The sequence below is a fragment of the Manis pentadactyla genome, chromosome 2 (assembly GCF_030020395.1).
Source record: "Manis pentadactyla isolate mManPen7 chromosome 2, mManPen7.hap1, whole genome shotgun sequence".
In the NCBI taxonomy this organism is placed as follows: Eukaryota; Metazoa; Chordata; class Mammalia; order Pholidota; family Manidae; genus Manis; species Manis pentadactyla.
This window is the reverse complement of record NC_080020.1, coordinates 46,411,123-46,435,673: the sequence shown is the minus strand read 5'-3', so window position 1 is coordinate 46,435,673 and position 24,551 is coordinate 46,411,123. Positions and strand designations below refer to the sequence as shown.

Below are 24,551 nucleotides of genomic sequence, written 5' to 3'. Positions count from 1 at the left end.
AAGTATTTGGGTGCCCAGCGTATTCAATAATACCTAAACCATAATCATCCTTGTTGTAATCATCTCTAATATATGAATATAAACCATCACTATAGCATAAACAATCCACCAAAACACTAATTTTCCCTTCCACTGGAAAAAGTTCATCTTCCTCGGTTTGAAAAGTGGTGGTAGAGCTGTTTCACTATTGACCTTTAACTCTTCATCGCTATGAGAAAACAGTGATGACATCTTTTTGGCCAGATGGAACTGATAGGAGATTTATGGAGCAGCTGAGAACTGTCAAAGCCAGGCCAGGCAGATCCACAAGACAATGCCCACGGCCTTTTCATCAAGGAGCACGTTGCTTTCTGGAATCCACTGACACAAGAGGTTCATATCTACCCAGTCATCAGCAAGATTATCCCAACACCCCACCAGCTGCTGCTACCCAATCTAGAGGCCTCTGCTTCTGCTCTTGAGGGATGGCATGTGATGCGCACAGGAGTCTTACCCTCACCCACCCCCCAGCCCCCGCCCCAGTCCGGCACCCACAGCCCTCCCAGAGTGGGAAATCTCATCCAATACTTCTCGGTTACAGAGATTTCAGAAATTAGTCACAGGAAGGAGGGCGGGAAGAGAGGGGAGGTTTCCTGAAGGAACCAGTAACAAGATCTGGGGTGTTTCACCTCGAGGTCACAGCAGCTCAGACTGTCCCTGAGTTAGCAAGCAGTGGTCAAGAATGAAATCAACCTCCGCAAAACCTCTGCTGACTTGTCTACCATCTACTGTACTGAGAATTTATGTGAGTCAGGGCCTCTGCCTTCACTGAGTTTTCTCTTTCAAGATTTTGGTTCATTCCCCACCTGTAGCCTCAGAAGATAGCCCCAATGTCCACAGACTTCAGACAGAAGGAAGGGTGGAACTGGAGACTACAGTCCAGCATTGATTTGATAGAAGGGTTTAGACCGGCTTCTGAGCCTCATCTTGTAAAGTAATCCATTATTAAGACGTACCCTGGGACTCCCTCTATGGCTCTGGTGACCAATGTCCTGCTCTTCCCAGGACAGTCCCCGTTGGTACCTCCTGCTGTCCCAGAATCACTGCCTTCCACTCTCAAAAGTCCCCATTTGGACAGTAGACTATACAGTACCTTTGGCCCAGTCACCATCTATGCTTTTTAGTAGCAACCTGGAAAACCCCAGGTAACCCTGCAAGCCAAGAGATGTGGGGATTTTACAAAGCCAAAGATATAAAATACATTTCAATTTTTTTTAAAAGCCAAAGGGCAGTGATGTTCAAGGTTTATAGCAACGAAAACATGAAAACAAGCCAAATGCCCATCAATAGGAAATGGTCTAATGAATCAAGGCTTATCAACATGGACTACTAAGCACCAATCCAAAAGAAAAAAGTGAATCTATATGTATTGACATGAAACAAATCTCCAAGGCACATTGGTAAGGGAAGAAAGCAAACAGTTGATCAATGCAACTGAATGACCCCAGTTATCTTTTCTTTGTAATTGTACATGTAGATGTAGAGATATATGTATAAAAATGCATTCAGAAAGGTCTAGAACAATACTGTCTAATAGTATAACACAAACCACAAGCATAATGTAGATTTTTCTAGTATCCATATTTTTACAAAGTGAAATTTATTTTATGTAACCCAATGTATTTGAAATGTTATTTAAATCAATATAAAAGACTATTAATGAGATATTTTGGTGCTTACTCCCCCAAATTATACTTACAACAATCTCAGTTCTTCCTAGCCACATTTCAAGGGCTCAGTTGCCACTGTGACTTATGGCTATGGATATTATTGAACAGCTCAGGGCTTGCAGGACACATACCAGATAACACGAATTATCTCAGGGGAAAGAAGTGGAATTTGGTAAATGTAGTGATTGGTATAGAATCTGAAATTTTTGCAATGAAGAATATACTCACAACTTATGTAATGTTGCAAGACAATAAGAACCTGAAATTTTTAAAAATAAACAGCCAGAACATGAGCTGTGAAAATAAGTCTGTAAATGGGCTGTAAGGAAACACAGCATTCAAATCAGTTCATCAGCCAAAGAGTGTTTGCCTTTTTCTTTTTAGTTTGATCCCCACCAGGGTCTGGTCAGCTGGCCGGGTGGCTGCCCTCGCCTGCCCAGCAACTCAAAACAAGCGTGCTGAGGGCTGCCTCGCTTCCCCATCTAGAATCAGGAGGCCATGGTGCCTCCATGAAGAGTCTGTCACCTCAGGGGCACAGAACAGCGCTCTCAAATACTCAGATTGAAGCTTTGTCAAAGTGCAAACAGGAAAAACAGTGTCATCAAAATAGCCTGAGGGATGCAGACTCCTGGGCCCTACAAAAATAGGAATTTCTGAGGTGGAGCCTGAGAATCTGCAATAAACAAGAACTCCAGGAGATTCCTACCCCACTGAGATGCAAAGGGATATCATTCTGGTCTAACTTTACGCTGCCTGATTCCTGGCTAGAATCTGATTCCCTCTAGAATTGTGCTGACAAAAACTGACAAGAGTACAGGAAATCCAAACACTCAAACTCCCCCATCCCACCTCAGAGGAAGACTGTCTTTCTTTAACAGTATTTACTGAATGATGCTTACAGACCTCACAACTAAAAACAGGCCATCCCTTGTAAAGACTTCGTCCAGGGTTAGTTAACCCTGCTTCTAACCCTCCAAATCAGAAAGCCCAGGCTGGTGGGCCAGCCCGCCCTCCGTGCCTACTCCTATCACAGGACTGCAAACGGTGTTTCTGTAGCCACCATCCCTAAGGTGACACTGGGACCTCTGGGTAGAAGCTTTTCCCTCAAAGTGAGATCTTGTATCTATTTGGTTTTGGTTTTGTTATTTATGTTTTTTCTTCCTTATTTTAAATAAACCAAAGGTGCAATAAACTGTTTAAAGGTGCGGAGGGTGCGATTCCTTCAAAGGCATTTTCTCAGTAGTGAAAAACTATTGTTTACATGTGTACAACACGTTTCGTATGCACTGAGTCCTAACATCTCAGCAGCCAGTGAGGTTGGCAAGAGTGATTATCCCCAGTTTACAAAAAAGGACAGGAGGCTGGGAGGGTTAAGAGAGGGGGCTGGAGGGAGAAATGACATTTGCCGGCCTTCACTCCTGTGTTTGGTCTTGAGCTCGGCAGTGTATGCAAGGATCACGGTCCATTTTCACCATTTTCACGAACTGCCGAAATGCCCAGACGCTCGCGTTTGTTACTCTTCCTGCTGTCACAATTGCAGGAGGTCTGGTGGGCTCACAGAGCTAGTAAGAGACAGACTAACCACCGGACCCCTTCTCTGGTGCTCTTCCTCCGCTTCCCACAGTATTCTCTCCGACACAAAATGATTTACTGCGCGCTTCACCCCGACTCCGCCACATTTAGCTGATTAAAAGAAAGCCCCTCTCACAAAGTTAAACAAGCAGATGAACGTTTTCATCTAAGCTACATGTCCTTTAATAATCTGATGCCCATTCTCCTTCCCTGACACCTGGCCGCTGTCAGTCTCCTTGCGGATGAGAGAGAGAGAGAAGGAGGGAGCAGGAGGGCGCGAGTAGCGTTGCTTCTCCACAGCCACGCCGCCCGGGGGGCGGGCACTTTCCCCCTCTTTCCCCGATGGCTCCCTCTCCACCCCCATCTCCATCTCTCTCTCTCTCTCTCTCTCTCTCTCTCTCTCTCTCTCTCTCTCTCTCTCTCTCTCTCTGTACCACTCTCTTTCCTTTCCCAGTCTTCCAGGCTTCCTTCCTCCCTCCTTCCCTCCCCCCCGTCCCCTCTCTCCCTCTCCCTATCCCCCCACCACTCTATTTCTCGCTCTTCTCTCTCAGTCTCTTGTCTTTTCCAGTCTCCCTCCCTCAATCCTTCGGATCTCTAGGAAAAGCAGCCAGCGGGGTGGCAGCAAAGCGGAGGGCAGAGCAGGCGGGCGCGGACCCCAGCGGCGAGCAGCCTCCCCCGGGTCAACAGGCCCAGCGTGGGGGCCCGGAATCCCGGAGCGCGACGTGGCCCGGGGTGCTCTGTCCAGAGGTGCTCGCAGCTGTGGAAGCGCCGCCCTTCGTGCCGCTCTGCAGAGGAAGCAGAAGCCTCTTAGATCTGAGAACTGGACGGCGCTCGCTGTGGAAACCGAGAGGACTGGAACACGGTCCCAGGCCCAGGGCTCCACGAACCCCGAGGGCGCTGCCCTGCGGGACCGCATCTCCAGAGAAAAGTGAAAGGACAGTTCCGCTGCTCCTTCAGATTCTGCAATGTTCGCTACATTCAAGGCTTTCCCATCTGCAGGTCGGCGCTCCCAGATGTAACGTCCCTTAGTTGGCCCTCCTCCTCCCCGTGAGTGCCTGGGGAGGGAGAGACAAGCAGGTGGACTTGAACAAGGCCCGCTGAAAGTCCGAATCCCAGCCACAAAAAAAAAACCCTTTCTGTGCAGGGGGCATTGCCCTCAGAGGCCGGACTTGCTGTAAAGCCACTGCGCCATGTGTCTCATATTTATCAATCTGCAAGCACTTGCTGCACACCCACAACCTGCCTAGAAGTGTGCTAAGAATATATTCTCTGCCCTCAAATGCCTGAGGACAAGGCAATGTGTAGGAAGACAAGCACTTACCAAACTGAAAAGCAGTGCACAGAGGCCAGGGGCTGCTATTATTATTATAGTTACTCTGTTATTATGGTTTTATAGTTCAGGCAACAAAATGCCTTCTCACATCTCTACTCCTACTCCCACATTCCTCCAGCCTGGCCTACAACCCTTGTCAATACCACTCTAGAAATTTTTCTTTTAAGGAGATAAGGGTGCACACAGAGGAAAATGTAAGGCCCTCAGACCACCAACTTTTGTGGCTATTGGCAGTTTTGAACTCCAGAGGTGGGGGGAAGGGGAGCCAGCACCCAGACAGTCGGGGCGAAGGCTGGAGATAGCCTGGACCAACTTGACTATAGGAGGCTTCTCTGGGGTTTTTTTCTCCCTTAACAGCCATTGGCTCTCCACAGTGGGACAACTCTGTTACCAATACTACTACTAAAAGCCACTGTTTATCAAGCACCTGCCTGCAAGCAAACAGTATGCTAAGCCATTTTGCTTGAACAATGTTCTGGTTATCTACTGCTGCGTTACAAACCATCCCAAAGTTTCATAACATGAAAACAACCATTTAATTATGTTCATTGATTCTGTGGGTCAGGAATTCAGACAGGGCACAGCAGGGATGGGTTGTCTCCACTCAGTGAAGTCTGAGGTCTCAACTGTGAAAAACTGTGGACAAGCTAGGTGCTGGAATCATCACAGACTTCGTCACTTAGCCCTGGCACCTAAGCTGACTAGAAGGCTGGTTCAGCTGGAACTGTCAACTGTCATGCCTGCAGGTAGCCTCTTCATGTGACTTGAGCTTCCTCACAGCATGGTGGCCTCAGGGTAGTCAGACTATTTCTGTGATACTTCATGGCTCCAAGAGCAAGTGTCCCAGCAGGTAGAAAAGAAGCTACATGGCTTTTTCTGACCTACAGAAGTTACATGGTGCCACTGTATGTAACTTTATAGGCTGTATTGGTCCAAGCAGTGGCAAACTGCCCAAATTCAGAGGCAAGGACATAGAAACACACCCCCACCTCTCAGTGGGAGGAGTGTCAAAGAATCTATGGTTATGTTTTACAACACTATCTTGTTTAATTCCCACACAATAATCTTGTGAGGAAGTATGAGTATTATCCCCCATTTTACAGATGAGGTCACTGAGGTTCAGGGAGGTTGAACGATTCAAGCAGCCCTACTCCAGAGCCTGAGTCCAAATCTCCACCCACAAGATGCACTGCCTCTGGTTGAGGATGCCTTCTTTTGTTCTGGATGCTTGACAAATTCCCCCAGCCCAAATTCTACAAACTTTCTTTCCTCACCACTTTCTGTTGGTTGACCTACTCCAAATTTCCTTCTCCCCTGGGAGTAGCCATAGATATTCCTACCTCCATCCCATCTTCAGCAGTCCTGGGGCCTAGGATGGAAATTTCAAGGAAGGCAGCCCTCCAGGCTCTGCCAATCTCTAATGTCGGCTATTTAGGGGCTCTTTATGCTCCAGTAGGCCAGAGTAAGCATGGCCGTTGTCCTTTGGAATTCCCACTGCCTCGGGCAGCTGCCACGGTGGGCTGGGGCCCTGATGTGCCCAGTCTTCACTCTGCCATTGGCGCATGGCCAGTCCTAATTGGGATACAAAATTCCACCCGTGTTTGAGTATCTCCTTCATACATTACTATCAGGTGCCCTAAAATAAAAATGAAGGTTTCAGAAAGACAAATGGAAAAATATTTGAGGCATGAAATAAAATAGCAAAAGGTTACTAAGATAAAGAGCACATAGAAATCAATAAGAAAAAACTAGATCTCAATAGACAAATAGAAGATGCAAACATGATACATTTGAAAAAATACAAATGAATCACAAACATTTGAAAATAATCAAAATAACTAAAAATTAGTATTATATAGTGTTTTCACCTTACATATTTGCAAAGATTCTTAAAGTGAGAATTCCCAAATTGTTTTTCAGAAGATATGTACAAAAGTATACTCATGTTTCACTCATGTTTCGAGAGAAGCCTGGCTCTTCCAGAGCTGCAGAAATCCCAGCTCCTGGGAAAGACAGGGTTATGATTGGACTCTAAAAGGGGGGTAGGAGTGAGGTACTAATTGAACCGCGTACTAGTTGCACTGTTGTGTTGAGTCTGTGAAAATTCATAGGGCTGTTTGGCCACTTTTATTTTGTGCACTTCCACGCTATGCTGTAATAAAAAGTTCCGCCAAACTAGGAAGGCTGCAAAGTCACAGACTCTTGTTCAGTGAGTGCTCTGCTGGACTGGGTCAAAGGCTTAGGTGACCCCAGGATTTGTTACAGGAACAAGCAAAGCTCACTTTGTTACCCCAAGTGTCTCTCAGAGCCACAGCCAAGCTCAGGATCTGTAAGTGGCTGAGACCTGCTCCCAATACTGCCTGGTGCCACGTCTAATGGACAGGTAGTACGGCTTCCCCCGTAAGAAAAGGGCTTAGAGCCTCTAGGCGATGACTGCCACCCCTAGGGAGAGGGCACTGTATTGGGGGTCCGCACTTGATCCCACGCCTGGCTCTTCTTACCACTCTCAATTCTAAATGTCCCAACTTCCCCATCACACCCTACCTATTATGTTAGAAGAAAAGAAGCAGTGCCCTCTGTGCTCTTGCTACTGAAGTTTTCATTCAGAGGAAGGCTCTGCCCTGAAGGCTGGAGGAGAGCAGCCCTCTCCAACCTAGAGAGCCATTTCCATGTTTACCCAAGGCTGAATAACCAGATCATCAGGGCAACTCAAATGGCCAGGAGATGGAAGGCATTCAGCCATTGGTACAGAGATGGTATAGGGATGGTATGGTGGAGTCCAGTCCTCATTCTGCTAGTTCAACACAGCACATGGTACACACAGTCCACCTTACAAGAAACTATGGCTAAGGTGTCCCCTCCACGACCACCAGACTTTGGTTATTGATAACATCTAACCCAAGAGTTGTGGGTTTTTATTTTAATTAAGCTGAGATAATACAGGAAGGCCCACAGAGAGTAGGAAGGCCTAGACCAGGGCATTAAAGGATGAGATGAAAAATCAGAAAAGTTTCCTCCTTCCCATGAGGAAGAAAGGTGATGTTTTCCCCTACTTAATTTCTCCACAGTAATTTCTGTTTGGATAAATAAACCCTGATAAATGAGAACCCAAATTTTCCCAGGGCCTGCCTTTCCCCTGGCTGTGTTTCAGTGTGTGGTCCTCTCTCAGCAGTTGGAGTAATCCAGATGATCCTGGGCAAGTCAGTAGGGAGCAAGTCTGTACTGAAGCCAAGAAGTAATTTTTCCCTCCAGCTTCCCAAAAGAAGGGAGCCTTGTGGATCATCGTGAGGCTGGAAATAAAGAGAGGCTGAATCCTACATTATCTAGGCGATCTGTGGTTGTGTGTGTACTTATGAGGCACAAAGAAGACTAGGATTGGAAGGTTTTGTTATTTATTGTTATTTGGATTATTTGTCTCAAGAAAAAAAAAGCTGGATACAGCCAACTTTGAATATACAGTTGACCCTTGAACAACACTGGTTTGAGATGCAGTTTCACTTATACGTGGATTTTTTTCAATATATTGGAAGACTTTTGGAAATTTGTGACAACTTGAACAGTTTCATTCTTCTAGCTTCATTAGAAGAATAAGGTATATAAATACATAGAACTTACAAAATATGTGTTAATCGACTGTATGTTCTCAGTAAGGCTTCCAGTCAGCAGTAGGCTATTAGTAGTTGAAGTGTTTGGGGAGGTGAAAACTATGTGGGGACTTTCAACTGCACCAGGGCTCTGCACCCCTAACTCTGTGGTTGTTCAAGAGTCAAGTATAGAAAGAGAAAAAGGAAATGTGGGTAACAGTGCTTAGGCATTGCAGGAGACCCAGGGCCTCCTGGTCACCTCACCTAGAAACACACTTAAGCTCAACAGGCTTGCAGATCTCCAAGGAGGGTCCGCCAGGGGAAGGGAAACCCAAGGTGGGCCACAGGGTCTTTGCTAAGGCTGGCAGACCAGCCTCTGGTGGCTGCACCCTGCCCTCCAAACCAGCTGGAATCAGCTCCTACTCCAACTGCTGCCCGCTGGGCAGATTAAGCCGCCAGAGACTAGGAGGGTGGCGAGATCCAAAGCCCCTGTTGGGCACCCTGTTGGCCGATACGACTCCCTCCTCTCCCCAGCACAAGTCACCTGGAAATTGGTGAAACCTAACTTTACCGCAATGCCGAAGCTAACCTCGCCCCTGGCAGGCGCTCCTTGTGGCCCAGGCAACTCACGCTAAGTGATAACCCTGGTTTTCCTCCGGACTTTGGCAAGCACGGTTTTACCAACATAGCCGCCAAAGCGCTGCTCTCAACTAGCCTCCAGACCAGATCTATTATTTTCATGGTAGGAGGAAAGAAAAAGAAAAGCATCTCCCTGAGTTCACCCAAAAACCTCCCAGGACGGTGGATTTAGGCTTGTTTGTTAGTTTCCTCTCCAGCCCGGTGCGGAGTTCTAGGCCCCCGCCTCTTCTTCCCACCCTCCCGGACCCCCGAAGGGGCCGGCTGAGCCTAGCCGAGGGCGCGGCGCGTGACCCCGAGCGGAAGGGCCCCAGTCTGGGTCCTAATGCGGGTGGCGTCTCCCTTGACAGGCGGCGTTTGGGGACAACAGCGGGAACGGGAGATAAGGTGACATACCAGAGCAGATTTGGTGCGCACGCTGATACTCCTCTCTCGACAGGAAACGCGGAGCTATTTAAAAGACCCTATCGATTACTTTATCTTTCCCGGAGGAAAGCTTCTTGCCGAGAGACAAAAGATGTTCCCTACCTAGAGATACAAGGCCGCAGCCCTCCACACAAATCGGAGGGTCTGCACAGGCGACGCCCAATTAGGGTGCAGGGAGAGCAGAGACACAATTACCACGCAGAGTGCACAAATGTGTGTGCGCCAAATGTGTGAGGTCAGCAGGAGCGGAGAGGGGAGTAAGGGACACTTCATAGGATGATCTGTATCCTTTTAAATTGGTTTGACCACGTGCACTTACACACACGAAAGTGACTGTGCACTTAAGGTATACATATGCGTACCCATGTCGTTTCAGCATATTTAAAGTGCACCAGTAAACACATTCAAAGCGAGTTATGGTCGCTGTGAGTGTATTCCACAGATTACACGGAAAATAAACTGGAATGCATTCACGGATGTATTGAATGTGATGATGTACATGTGAATGCTCCATTGTGCTCCTTTTCAGGGGCTGAATGCCTACAACTGTCATGTGTACACTAAAGTATGGAGATGTGTCAACACAACCCTTTATAGTGCGCTCATTTCAAGTGTGAGTTCCCGCATTTGCCCAATTTGTAGGGAGCGCAGAATGCCCTCCGCGATATCCGGCTGCTGACACTGAATTTGCTCCGTGATCCTGAAGCTTGTCGGCCTTCGCGGGCCCTACGCCTTGCCGCGGGGAAGGTTTCTAAATAAATACTAATTGAACCGAATGCAGATTCGAATGGCTCTCCTGCGCAACAATTTGCCGTCTACACACTGGCGATGCGCTCCGCCTTGGCCGGGTAAGCTGCAGCATTTCCGCAGAGCAGGTTGGAAGATAAGGAGAGAAAGGAAGATGCCACGAAAGGAGGAGTGGCGGCCCTAGTGAGGGTCAGTCACCCGCTGAATAACCCGCTTAAATTCAACAGCGACCAGGCCGCAGCAACGCAGGTGGAAGCTCCGGGGGCCGCAGCCGGAAGGTCAGCCCCAGCCAAGGAGGCCGCACAGATCTTGGCGAGACTCTTCGTCTCTCCAGGAAGCCAGGGCCACAGCGCTGCTCTAGGCCCCGCCAGTACCCCCCACGCCTCGGGCAAAACAGGCGGCCAGTTCGCGCAGCTCGGCTTCTCCCAAACCTTACGCCACGCCGCGGGCTCTTCCAAAGCGTCCACTGCCGGAGTTGCACCCTTGCAGAGCAGCCGTGGGCCGGCCTTAGAAAATAGTATTCGCATTCTGAATCATTGATTATGTAAGTCGAATTCACCTGATTTTTCCAGCTGTGCCTTTCAGCAACGGGATCCTGACGGACTGTGGCACGTCCCGGTCCCCACCGCCTCTCGGCGCAAGCACCAAATTAACATGAAACGACAACGGAAGTTTGAAAGCGACTCCCTCGCATCTGGCAAACCCTAACGAGTTTTAAAGAGGTCATATCTACTGACTCAGGATAAATTCGATTTAGAAACATACCCCCCAAAGCAAGTGACTTACAAAAGATATCAACAAAAACTGGCTACGGCAAAATGCAAAGGAGGCCACCAAACGTAGCTGCTCTTAGGAATAATAATAATAATCACGTATAATACTACTTAGATTTGCAGAAAATGTTTCTAGAAAAACATGTTTGTAAAAAGCCGTGACAGCCTTGATGAATGTGGGAATCAGCTGGGAAGGGGCGGAAGAAAACCATTTGAGGTGACGCAAATGTTTCCTGTCCTGATTGTGGTGGTCCTTACAGGGGCTTGTCGACGTCAAGACACAGAACTGTACACTGACACTCTGTTCGTTCTGTTCTAGGTATATTATGCCTCACTAGAGTTCATTTAAAAAGTAAACAGACCCAGTACTTTGCCTTTAGGGAAGGGAGTTAGGTGGCTGGGGGAGAGAGGTGGACGCTTTACAGTGTATGTTCTGTTATGCGTTTGGTTTTTGTCGTTTTGCTTTTTGGTGTATTATTTATTCAAAATATATAATTAGACTATTCCATGATGTGACTCTAAAACAATTATTAAGGAAACTAACAAAAGGAGGAACAAAAGATGCTTGCACACACCTTGTAGGGATAAGAAAAGGTGCACGTTGTCCAAGCCCAGAAAATATTTTGGAAGGGGAAATATCTTTAATGTTCAGATCTGTTTTATTTGTTTTTTGCTCATATGTTTAACATAACAACTGAAAATGGGGATCCAAATCTATTCTAGTGCTTACATGTGGGGTGGGTGGCTGTCATCTTGAGGACCCCTAGAGGCAAGCCGGCCACAGGAGCAAGCGACACAAAGCCACAGAAGCGGAGGGGGGAACTGCGCCCTCGCTCCCGCTAGCAGCGACCTATCCCGCTTGGAGCAAAGACGTGACTGCCCGCAACGACATGCTCCCCTGAGAAGGCCAGACCCGGTGCGCTGGAGAGGCAGGGAGGTGGAAGCGGCCGCCCAAAGGCAAAGCAAGCGGGAGGGGCACTAGTGGTAAGCGACGCTCAAGGCTGCGCCACCTCTGTGGACCCAGAGCTTCAGGGCGCTGCCTGGTCCACCATCCCAAGGGGTGGGCAGTCTGGAACCAGTGGCTGCAAGGGTCCTACCTCAGTTGGGGGAGAACCAGATATGAAAAATCTCCATTTATCCCCTGTTAGATAGGGTATACTTTCGCCTGGTTAGGACAGATTCCAGATCTGGTTCAGATTCCAAGCTATTTCAGAGAGGTTTTTGGAGATTGGCCCTCAAGAGACAGATGGACAGTGGGCTGAGGCTAAGGGCCAGGAAAACTAGGAACTGCCAGACTCCTCTGCTGGCCTGGGGACAGGGCCTGGGTGGGGTTGCAAAGCTGGATGGCCATCCTGAATCTGCTGCCCCACTCAGAGCTACAGCACCTTCCAGAAGCAAGCCAGAGCACAGATTAATGTGAGCTGAATTCCCAGTGACCCCAAGACTTGGGTCTGACCCTGAGACTAAAGCACAAGTCGGGAAAATCATGAGGGCAAATTTGCTGGGTGGCAACCAGGACCACTGAGGTCCTGTTCCTGGATAGTGCTGGATAAAAGCCACCCCACTCCCTCCTCTTTGAGGCTCCGCTGACCATTCTACTCAGACTTCTTACTGATGGCTTAGCTCCAGTCTCCTTTAGGAGATTTCACTGGATTGCCCCTTGGCTGCCCTCTCAAACTGTGCACACCTTTTATTCATAAACTGCAAGATGAGAGTGGGGCCCAGAAATGTGCATTTTAAATAGGTACCACAGAGGATTCTGGCCTAGGTATTTCCACCAAGAGTTCTCTTTCCCCTCTATAAAGGCATAACTTTATTCACTACATTTGGGGTTTATCTTGATTGTGGTTCTTAAAAATCTCTTTAAGGCAGTACATGCATATGGTAAATAAAGAAAAAAAGAAGGAAATTGTTCTAAACAAATGTACTATGGAAAGCAACATATTTTATTCCTGATCCCCATCCCCCAGTTCTCTGCCCCAGAAGCTTTCATTACCATTTTATCCTTCAAAAAAAAAAAAGAAATCCAAAGAACCATATATACGTACATATACCCATATTTAAAACACCAATTCTGCAACTTGGTTTGATATTTAATGTATTTCAAAATGTATCCATAAATATACAAATAAATGTAACCAATTCTTTCATGTGGCTGCTAGTAGTCTGTTCTATTGGGGAACGTAATTTTTTTTAACCAGTCCCCTAAGATAGATATATTGGTTTTTCCCAATGTTTGATTCCTTAAAAATTAAAAACCACAATGAAAATACTTTTCTTGAATGCATATACCTATAGAATAGAGTCCTAGAATCAGAAATACTTGTTCAAATGGCTTATGCATTTTTAATTTTGATAGCATCAAATTACTCTCCTTTCAAAAAGAGATTGATTCTACTAATTTACAATTCTAATTAACAATGTAAAAAAGTGACTAGGCAGAGTAATTATCAAATTTTTTTATCTTTGCCAACTAGTAAATGAGAACATTTGGATCTTTGTGCTTTAATTTATCTTTTTCTTTGTTTTCTTTCCTTCTTTTTTTATTCTTTCCTTTTACTAACAAGGTTCTGTTACTCTTCATCAATTTTTCGATTGTTTTCTTGGGTTGTTTCCTTATTGATTTATAGGAACTCTTTCCATATTGTTGAAATCCGGTTTTGTTGTCATTATTTCTAGCATTTAACCTATATGTTGTTTTCTCTTTTCTCAGACTTATGGTAATTTTTTGTTGTGCAGAAGTTTATTTTTATGCCATCAGATTTATGTTAGTCATCTTATATTTTTTCTAGGTCTTTAATTCTCCTAATCTACCTTCCCAAATATGCAAATACTCCAAAATTATCTTAATTATCTATGGCACTTTTATTTTCATTTCTTAGTTTTAATTTTTAATCTGTCTGGAATTGAATGTGTTTGGCATAAGAATAATCCATTTCTACTTCCCTAACATCACTTTAACTTTATTTTGAATGTGTACTGCTGTATAGACCACATCCCCCCAAACGGCATAATCTCACAACTGGCAAGGACCTTATTTCCCATCTTAACCACTTTCACTTTGTAGATTAAAACAGTCTCCCCACACTTCCCTACTGCCCAGGTGAGTCCAAGTAACATCTTAGGATGTTTCCCAGAAAAGCACAGCTGAGAAGGAACCTTAGGTACATCTAATGCCACCAAGGGGACAAATATGAAACTGGTGATCAGCCAGGGAAAAGGATGTGCTCAGGGTCAGCCAATCAGTGAGAGAGGTAGAACCAGAACCCTGTATAGGCTCATAGGCCATTACTCTTTCTGGTACAACTCTGTTTCCTTCAGGGTCTGTGTATTATGGGCTGTGCAACTCAGTGGACACCCAGTCAATGTGGGTGAAGGGATGCAGGAAATTAGGCCAACTCTCAAATAATGACTAGGCTATGGAACCACTTGGAGGCTGGGTAGAAGTTCTGGCCTACTAGTATAGCCTTTCCCGTGCACACACACTCTTACATATACACACAATATCCACCAGCCAGGTGGATCTGCACTCAGCTGCTCCCTTCTGTGGGCCCCACGCCTTTCCTATGGCAGAGCAACTTTGGATAGACAGCCCTAAAGGCAGGTCAGGGACTTTTTGTCTGTCTCAGGTGTCTAGAGGGGCTAGACCCTGGGGCAAAGAAAGCCAATAAGCCAGACAAATTACAGGGGCCATGGGAACAAGAAGATGCTGTTTCCAGGGTTCTACTCAAACTGCCCAGAAAACAGGACCAGCTACATAACTGTGGGGCTCAGTGTAAAATCAAAACTGTGGAGCCTCTTGTTCCAAATATTATCAGTAATTTCAAGACAGCAACAGTAGGGCATGGAGCCTGCTACACTCAGGATCTGTGTGACAGCACGTGCCCGTGAAGCTAGCCTGCAGAGGATGGTGGGTTAACTATGGGGGGAAGGGAGAAAAGAGTCCTCCTCAGGCCCCTAAAGGTTCAGAGTTTAGGGTAAAATGGGCTGGGAGTATTCATAATAGCCAAAAATGGAAACAGCCCAATGTCCATCAACTGATAAATATAGAATGAAATGTGGTATATCCATATAACAGAAAATCATTCCAACCAGAAACAAAGTACTGATTTGTGATACAACGTGGATGAACCCTGAAAACATTACCCTAGTGGAAGAAGCCAGGCACAGAAGGCCACATGTTACATGATTTCATTTGTATGAAATGTCCAGAACAGGCAAGTCTGTAAAGACAGGTATATTGATGAGTGATTGTCTAGAGCTGGGGAAGTGGGAGATAGGGGAGAGGGCTAGGAATGAAGGCTAAAGCCTACGGGTCTCTTTTGGGGGTGATGAAAATATCCTGAAATTAATTGTGTGATGGTTGCACAACTCTGTGAATATACTGAAAATCACTGAATTGTATATTTTAAATAGATGAATTGTATGGTATGTGAATCACATCAATTATATTTCAACAGACCTGTTACCAAAAGGAGAGGGGAAGGAGGAGATGGAGGAAGAAGAGGGAGAAGAGGTGGAGGTGGAGATGAAGGAAGACAAAAGAGTGATCTTAAATTTCTCCTTTCTCTCAAACTAACTTTATGCAGGATGCCCCCTTTATCCATGAAGGTTTTGGGGAACCCAACATGCCTGGTACTCTTCTCTAGCTGCAAGAGGTGTGTATGGGGGGTGGGGTAGTGTCTTGCTTCCTTTCCATTTGGTATGACTCTAGGAGGCAGCAACTTGCAATAACATTTTTTTTTAATTTCACTACTCTGTAGCCAGTCCTATGTTCCAATCCTGACATTGCCACTTCCCATCTGTGTGACCTTGAACAAGTCACTTCACCCTCTCTGAGCGGAGCAATGGAGATAAGCAGATCAGCGATGACATATGCGAGAGCATGTGGCTCACCCAAGGGCGCTCAAGAATCGGAGGCAAGAGGCGGCTTCGGTGCCGCTTAGCTACCTGAATAAGGCGAGTCCCCGAACGGGGAAAACCCGGTGCCGCGGAGGCCGCCCGGACTCTTCAGGAGCCAAGGGCCGGGGAGCAGCCCTCAGAGTCTCTCCCCACCCCCAGCCCTGAGCTCGGAAGGAAGCCAGGGCTGCGGAGGGGCCCCGCGGCCCGGCCGGGTAGCCGGGGCGAGGGCCGGGAGCCGGGCCCGCAGCCGCCGCTGCTCATCCATCAGCCGGACGAAATGCAGAGGCGAGCTCTCGGCCCTCTGTTTGCTTTCTCGCCAATTATTGCCGCGCCGCAGCCCCTTTGTTGATACAGTAGTCCGAAAAAGTGCTAATGTTCATTTATCAGGGGGCCCGCCGGGGACTCCCACGAGTTGCGATTCTTCCCAAAATATAAACATGGGGCGAGCGTCCCAGACAGAAACCCCCATCTGTTTCCCCGGCGCAGGCCGAGAGCGAGGCGTTGTTGAAGATAAAGCCGCGGATAACACCGCCTGTCTCCAATGGACGTCTCCCTGGCGCATTAATGACATTCCCGGTGATAGTTCCAGCTTATCTTTCAATTAATCATATATACCTTTTGCGGCCGGCCCTGCTGATTGCAGGAAAGGGGGGCCGGCTCAGACCGCGCCGATCGCTTTTCAATTAATAATATTTTATGTGCCCATAATGCGCTGGAGTCATCCTGGAATTTGCCTCATCTTAAAGCACCAACCCTTTAAAAGGCAAAGAAATAGAAGGATAGATTTTTCTCTCTCTCCTCTGGGCCTCCTTTTGTCTCTCTCTCTGCCTTTCTCTAGGCTGAAGTCTGTTTGTTTGTGCTGCTAGTTTGGCAAAAGTACGGCTTAGAGAGGCAGCCAGGTTGGGTCAGCCGCCCTTGGGAAGGAAGATGCGTCCCTAGTGAGGCTGGAGAATCAAGTTTCGTCCCGCCCCACCCCCAACCATTGCAACTTGCATTTAAAGAAAACAAAAAGGTTGTTACTCACTCAGAAACAGTGAGGACTGCAAAGAAAAGTTAGAAATTACTCTTGGACATTTCTCTGTGGGAACAGCATAGGTCGCCCCAATTTCGATTTTGCACGTATTTATCCGTTTTTGGCCGGGTTTCCGCTCTCCCGCAACGCCAAGGCCTGTTTTAGAGCCAAGAGAAATTATTACCGGATTATCATAGGGGGTGGAGAAGTCAGTGATTGTGTCCAAATAGGGAGGGTTTTCTTTCCTCCCCTTTTCTTGACACCTGACCCACAGGTCTGTCAGCCCTGGGAACCCTCATGCCCGAAAATAGGTGATAAAACACGCCTAGATTTGCAGAGAAAATGCCGGGGGATTTTTTCTTCCTCCAGAACTGTCTCTTAAAACAACACCCCCACCCCACCCCAACACACACACATACACAACTACAAACAGAGATCCCGGATGCAGCCTCGATGTCCCCCATTAAACGGTAATATTTCAGGCGTCGGCTCACACTAATCTTTCAAACTGTCATCGCGAGCCGCCCGGCCAGCCCATTCACTTAACAGAGCTCCCAGGACCCCCGCGCTCCGAGGTCTTTTCAGCTAGACGTTTAATTGAATCGGATGTGGCTCGTTTGCCAGACGTCACCGCCTTAGCGATAGGCATCCTCTCCCACTCCCCCCACAAAAAAAATCTTCAGAGGCGAGGTGGGCCCCCAAGCTAGGTTATTTGAGGGCAATAATTGTAACATTGGCCAAAATCCGTGGTAAGGAGGGACCGAAGAGAGTCCACTGATCCTGATCTGAAGATCCGTCGGGGCAGAAGCCCGGTTTGGGTCGTTGGGAGGCAGCTGGTGCGAAAGGTTCCTGGGTCTTGAGAGGCCCCCACATTTGTACAGAGGCATCTCTTCGTAAACCAAGCGAACAATCTCACAAACTTGCGTGGCCCCTGGTTCGAAAACTCAAAGCGAGATTGCGCCGCGGAGGCCGGGGTCTGATACTGGCGGCCGGCGCTTGGAAGCCTGTGTCTAGTGCTCCGAGACTCCGGGACCGCCGTGCGGACTCCGCACTACTTCGTCCTACCCTGGAGCCCACAGACTCTGGGAGTGTGGGCTCGATGATGGGCTGTAAGGTTCCAGTGTTAGGCCTGTGTTTGACTCCACTCGCGCTCCTCCCGGCTGCGCAGCCCGACGGCTCACCGTCCCGCTTGAGCAACCTAAGGTTCACGTTCTGGACAGACACCACCTTGTCCCCCTGGTTTGTGAGTGTCCTCGGAGCCTTGCGCTCGCATTCTGGAGTCTTGGGCCAGAGCCGTGTCCAAGCTAAGGACAAGCCTTTGGCCCTGAGCGCCTTTCTCCTACTTCTAGCGCTTCTTCCCAAGTCCCCAACTGGCCCTCCGGAAGCAGCCGAGCCCTTCAAGACTCCGTTCTCAGTAAATCCTCGCGCCCCAACTGCGCCTCTCCCTGAGCACGCTTTGGTTGTGGGCAATCAATGTTTTTCCGATGACAAGACTCGCCATCCCCACAGATAGGGTAAGGCTGCGACCATAACCTGGGGCCATTCTACCTGCCCCAAGATCCTCCCTGAAACTGTATACAAATTAGAGGGCCTTTCTGCAGTGCTCTAGAGGTGAGGGGAAAGCCCGAAATTTTCATCAGATCTGCTAAGGAACCCAGAGGGATGAGGCGGGCGCGCGCTGGATCTAGCTGGGTAGCTTTCACTCCTACTTCACTGACCCTGGGCTAAAAATTAACACCCTGCCTGCCCTGCCCTTCCCCCATGCCCCTAGCCAAGCCGCTGCTGCAGCCACTTGGGCGCCCCACTAGGAAATGGCCCAGAGACCTCAGGGAAATCCTGACCTGCGGGGCTGACAGGAGCCCCGCCTGCCCGAGAGCTAACTGGAGCTGGAGCCTGAGGCCCTGGGGCTGCAGAAGCCTGGGGGTCTTGCTACTAGGCAAGGAGAGCAGAAAAGAAGGAAGGACGAATGGTGGGCTCCAGAACAGGAGAAACTAGGCCGCTGGGAGCTCTGGTGCGCTAGAAGACAGCTCTCTTCTGGGAACCTGAGCTTACTAGCTGGGATTCTGGATTTGTTTCATTATTAAAGGGGGGGTCATTCTCTTTGAAGGTAGACTGGCAGCGACTGGCGCCCCCTGGAGTTGTGTATATACAACTTGCACTAGTATAGGTGGTCACCTCCCAATTCACATTCACACATCTTTGCCCCCATGATCTGGTCTTCTGGGGAAGGGGGGACTACTGAAGCATAACTGGCCTTGTAAGTCAAGCCAAACATAACTCAAAAATTGTCCATAATCTCCCCTTCCTGCCATCACCCCAGAGCAAACCCTCTCCCCCATGCTTCTCTCCTGATATGGTCTCTTCCCAGTCAGACAGGGTTTCAATAACAAAGCCTGTAAGATTCCTTGAAATGACTCCCCTCTCCTGCCTTCCACCCTCACTCTATCATTCTGCTTTAGGTGCTGAGGCATTACTTCAAATCCCAGATGAACCCAGCCCTGCCCAGAAGCCTGATTTGGAGAAGCATCTGGTCCTTTCCTGTGAATAAGTCTTGGTGGGGTTTTCAGGCTAATACCACAGCGAAATCTCAGGCTGCAGGAGCAGAAGGAAAGCCTTCCAAATGTCTCGCGGCCCCTTTAAAAAGCTAAGCAGGATTTTTTTTTTTTTGAGCCGTATGACTATATTAGGTGACACGAAACTGCTCATCGCTCCTGTCATCGCGGCCCCAGGCCCAATGGCAGGCTGAGTCCCCCTCCTCCTGTCTGGTCCCGCCTCTCCTGTCCCTTGTGCTCCGCATTACCTGACTCCCGGCCACATCCTGAGCAGGAAGGCGGGTGCGCGGGCCGGCGGCGGGCACCATGCAGGGAAGCTGCCAAGGGCCGTGGGCAGCGCCGCTCTCTGCAGCCCACCTGGCGCTGTGAGACGCGCGCTGCCACCATGTTCCCTAGCCCTGCGCTCACGCCCACGCCATTCTCCGTCAAAGACATCCTGAACCTGGAGCAGCAGCAGCGCAGCCTGGCAGCCGGGGAGCTCTCCGCGCGCCTGGAGGCCACCCTGGCGCCCGCCTCCTGCATGCTGGCCGCCTTCAAGCCCGAGGCCTACGCGGGGCAGGAGGCCGCGGCGCCCGCCCTCCCAGAGCTGCGCGCAGAGCTGGGCCCCGCGCCCTCGCCCGCCAAGTGCCCGCCTGCCTTCCCAGGCGCCCCCGCCTTCTATCCCCGTGTCTATGGCGACCCCGACCCTGCCAAGGACCCTCGAGCAGATAAGAAAGGTGAGGAGGAAACATAAACCCCATCTCCCCTCTGAGGTAGCTTTCGTCCCCAGCCGCCGCCAAGAAACTCCGGCCGAAGTGGAGGAGACGCGAGTGCCTGGGTGGGTGCTCAGAAGCGAGGCTATCGCCAGGTCCCCCGCGCCTCGCGTCCAATCGGAGTTTTAAAGGAATGCTGCATTGCGATGATCGCAAGCAAGAGACAAAAGGAAAAAAATATTTTTTGCGGCCTAACAAAGCCCCAGGCGGCAGCAGCCCTGCTCCTGGATCTGTTACCAAGCTGAGCGATCGGTTTGTGGTAGACGGAACATGAAGGAGATACAGTCTCTATATCAGGGTTTAAAAGATATATCTTTTGGATTTAAAAGTCTTTCTGAGGAACTGCCTAAAGCCGCTAAACAATTAAAATCCTGCACCCAGACATGATTGTGCGCATAACTGGAGCTGAGTTCAGAAACCGGGTTTCTGGGGCCCTCCCCTCCTTTGTGCTAGGAGAGTGGAATCTTCGGGTAGAAGGGTCTTGATTTTAAAAAGGGGATACTGCCGATTCTCGGGAATCTGCGTTAGCAGCTTTATTTTTCAAGCACAATTTCCAGACGCAGACAGGGCCGAGAGGTTGGAAAAAGAAAATGCCGCGCGACTAAAGGCGCGGTGCAGTGGAGATGACCGGGGAAAGTGGCCGATCGCCGAGCATGCCATCCCAGAGTCCGGGGAGGGGGGCAAGGGAGGCTGACTGGTCCGCGGAAAAGGGGTGCGCTGTGGAGACCGTAGCCCAACGCCGGGTACAGGCAAAGCCAGGGAGGCCACGGGCGAAGGGCGAAGGGCTACTGAGCCCAGAAAAGATCTTTCTAGCCTAGTAAAGTTTGTCTAGCAGCAGAGGGAAGGCCGCGGGAGCAGCTGCCGGCAGGCAAGGCGGGCTGAATTGATCTCTACCAGTTCGAAACCAATTCCAGCTCGCCGCTTCTTGGGCGCTGCAAAAACCCTCAGCGGCCGCGCGTGAGCCTTCGATAACCAAATCAGCACTTCCTGACCTTAAGTTTCTTCGGTTTCATAATTTTCAGACAATATGACTGACCCTATGGTGAGGCCTCGGTCTCCCCTCAGTTAACTGTTCAAATCAAAGCAGCCCTAATCTAATTCCCTCCAGCGCATCATCTGGTTTTACTTTCTTTACAACCTGAAATCTTAAGTCACTATCTCCCTCACCAGAATGCGAACCACTCGAGGGCAGAGACCTCTCCTGTTTGGTCTCCAGTACCTACAGTTGTGTCTGGCCCAGAGTAGACATTAAACCAATGTTGACTGTCAGGCGGAAACAGAGCCATTCGTGGTGCCCGGTGCCCTCGGCAGAGCGCGCGGTAGCCAACCTGGGCACTCCAGACAGGACGGGTGGCACTCAGTAGGGCCAATTAACTGGTGGGGGCTCCGCGGGTTGGGCCGCTCTGACCTGCCCGAGCGTCTGTCTGCCTCTTTGTCCCCCTCAGAGCTGTGCGCCCTGCAGAAGGCGGTCGATCTGGAGAAGCCGGAGGCGGACAGCGCGGAGCGACCCCGGGCGCGACGGCGGAGGAAGCCGCGCGTGCTCTTCTCGCAGGCGCAAGTCTACGAGCTGGAGCGGCGCTTCAAGCAGCAGCGGTACCTGTCGGCCCCCGAGCGCGACCAGCTGGCCAGCGTGCTGAAGCTTACGTCCACTCAGGTCAAGATCTGGTTCCAGAACCGGCGCTACAAGTGCAAGCGGCAGCGGCAGGACCAGACTCTGGAGCTGGTGGGGCTGCCCCCGCCGCCGCCGCCGCCGGCCCGAAGGATCGCAGTACCCGTGCTGGTGCGCGACGGCAAGCCGTGCCTAGGGGACTCGGCGCCCTACGCGCCAGCCTACGGCGTGGGCCTGAACGCCTACGGCTATAACGCCTACCCAGCCTACCCGGGTTACGGCGGCGCGGCCTGCAGCCCCGGCTACAGCTGCGCAGCTGCTTACCCGGCCGGGCCGCCCCCCGCCCAGTCGGCCACCGCCGCCACCAACAACAACTTCGTGAACTTCGGCGTCGGGGACTTGAACGCGGTGCAGAGCCCCGGGATTCCGCAGGGCAGCTCGGGAGTATCCACGCTGCATGGCATCCGAGCCTGGTAGGGAAGGGACCTGCCTCGGGCGCCCCTGGTCGCTCCCACCTCCAGAGAGGGGCATTGACTTTCGGGGAGAGGGAGGGCTCCCGACACGTCTCTGCGTCCTCGGATTTCACATTCGGTCCCGCAGAGGCCTTGGAGCTTTTTCCGCCCCATGAGTCTTTTTCCCCGTGAGCCTTTTTCCCCAAGAGCGGGAGAGTTTCTGGACGAGTTCGTGCAGTTTGCGGTGAGTGATCCCGCAGCCTGGTGCCTTAGCGGTCGCTCCCGGAGTGTCCTCCGGGCGCCCACGGGCATCCCCAACCGGCCAGTTAGGCCTGGGAGCCCGGGCGCTCTGGGCCCAAGATCTGGCCGCCTTTCCCTGAGCCTGGGCCCGGCGCCCGGGCAGTTGCTGCCTTGCCGACGCCCACCCACCCGTATTTATGTTTTTACCTGTTGCTGTAAGAAACGAGAATCCCCTTCCCATTAAATAGAGTGCGCTGAACCCGCCTGCGTGCTTCTTTTAGCTTGCGGCGCTCCAGAAACTGAATTTCAGAGAGAGGCAGGCAGTTGCCGACTGGTCTTGAGATGCAGGCATAGGCATTCCCTGAGCAAACATAATAATAAACCCGTGCTGGATCCCCTGTTAGGCATTTTCTGGGATTGTCTCATGTAATCTTCAATAACCCAAAAAAGGAGGCCATATTTTAAAGTTTAGAAGACTGAAGCCTGGAGGGGTTGATGACGTGCCTGTGAACAAATAACCAGTCCCAGTAGAACCGAGGTAGGAATCTGGGTCTCACTTAAAAGACAGAAGTCACTTGCCCAGAGGTCCCAACCTCACCTCCTTGAACCTATATGCTAGACACTGTTCCAGGTGCTGGGCATTTAATGGAGAGCAAAGGGACCTGGGCCCTATGCAGCTGGAGCAGAGCACACCATAATTCATCCCAGGAAGAACACCTTAGCCCATTTTACAGAATGACCAAGCCCAGAACCAAAGCTCTTGCCAGTTTTCCCTGAACTCTCCCGCCAGCCAGGCTGGAAGAAGACTTGGTGTCCCAAGGTCCCAGGCCTCACCAGCTGCTGGGTTTGGCTGATCTTAGAGAGGTGTCCAGACTGCAGTGCTCACCTTCAACTGTGACTAGGCCACAAAAATTTACGTGGTCTGGGAGCCCACCCACCACCTCCCAAACCTGACCATTGTCTTCTCCTCTTGGCATTTAACATATTTTGACATAGTTCTGACCAATGAAAGCTATTGTACAGGTTTTACAGATGAGAAAACTGAGGCCCAGTGAAACTGAGCTAAAAGCCTGCTGGCTGGGGACTTAACTTGCTGCATACCCTGGTTTTTTCATCTGTAAAATGAGGGTAATGAGAATACCTTGCTCTGAGCCCAGACTCCCCCACCAGTCCACAGGGGCCCAGACCTGACCTCTGGCTGGTTCTTCTACTCCCAGCCTCCAGGGATGGAAGGAACTAACCTGGGTCATCTTAAAAGAGTAAAAAAACTGGAGTCAGTTGGGGCTTTGCATTCTTGTAGAATATGGGTTTTTCGCCATGGGCTGGCTGTATGGGGAATGGGACATCTGACCAAGAGCTTCCAGTTGCAGCCAAAACATTGCTGGTGGCATTCAAGGACCAAGTGCAGCTCATGTGCTCCTGACACCCAGGAAGAGGTGCCAAGCCAGGCCTGGTGCAACCAGGAGCAGATCTGTTGCTGTGTGAGGACCATGCATTGTTGCCAGGGCCTGTTCTGCTGTTTCTTCGGGTGAGTGCTGCCCTCCAGACTTGCTCCACCCACCTACAGAAGTGGGAGATGCCAGGAGATTCCAAGATCTACAGCTTGTGGATAGCAGTGCAAGGTGCTGAACTGGACACCTCTTAGCATGTAGCTGTATCAGGAGCACGCAGTCAGCCATAGCAGGGTTATGGGCTGGGCTCTGTGAAGGAAGGGAAGGGGCTAAGCTCAGACCTTGGCTCTGGGCCCCGGACTTAACTCCCTCTGCTGTAAGGTCTAAGCCTGGCTGGCAAGGCCATGGGGAGAAGGATATGTTCAGCTCAGCTCTGGCTTCCACCTCCTGGGCCTATGACCCTGATTCAAGCCCTTACCTGGCAATGCTCAGGGTTCTCTGCCCCCTCTCCCTGAAGTTCACTGTGGTCCCATCTCACAGACGGGCATGCTGAGGCTCCACCAGGCTACCAGACTAGCTCTTAAGCACACAGCACTCTCCTACCAGGCATCTCCCCTACCTAGCAGGTGGGTGAATTCACACACGGTGGAAATCCTTCTATCTGGAACTCACCCACTTGACTGCTTTTGATCAGATCAGTGTATTTGCCAATGACCCCATGGAGTCTGGTATCTTTTTCTTCTTATATTTGTCTACAGTAACATTAGAGATAATATTTCTTTCACTTAACGTTATACCGCTAGAATTTTTCTGCGATGCCTCCCTCTTTGTCATCTCCCTTCAGGGACCAGCTGAGTGACT

At 49.9% G+C, this 24,551-nt stretch overlaps 1 protein-coding gene across 1 annotated transcript; it reads left to right on the top strand.

Annotated features, from left to right (window-relative positions):
* Positions 1–19,458: 19,458 nt before the first annotated feature.
* Positions 19,459–22,558, top strand: NKX2-5 (NK2 homeobox 5). Its single transcript, XM_036884821.2, has 2 exons — positions 19,459–19,962; positions 21,444–22,558. Exons 1-2 carry the CDS (start codon positions 19,632–19,634, stop codon positions 22,082–22,084), a joined length of 972 nt encoding a protein of 323 aa, XP_036740716.1. The 5' UTR covers positions 19,459–19,631; the 3' UTR covers positions 22,085–22,558.
* Positions 22,559–24,551: the final 1,993 nt, after the last annotated feature.

Excerpts from the sequence above, each read along its gene's own strand:
- NKX2-5 (XM_036884821.2), top strand. The coding sequence starts at position 19,632 with ATGTTCCCTAGCCCTGCGCTCACGCCCACGCCATTCTCCGTCAAAGAC. Across the intron at positions 19,963-21,443 it reads CCCTCGAGCAGATAAGAAAG|AGCTGTGCGCCCTGCAGAAG; the intron begins GTGAGGAGGAAA and ends TGTCCCCCTCAG.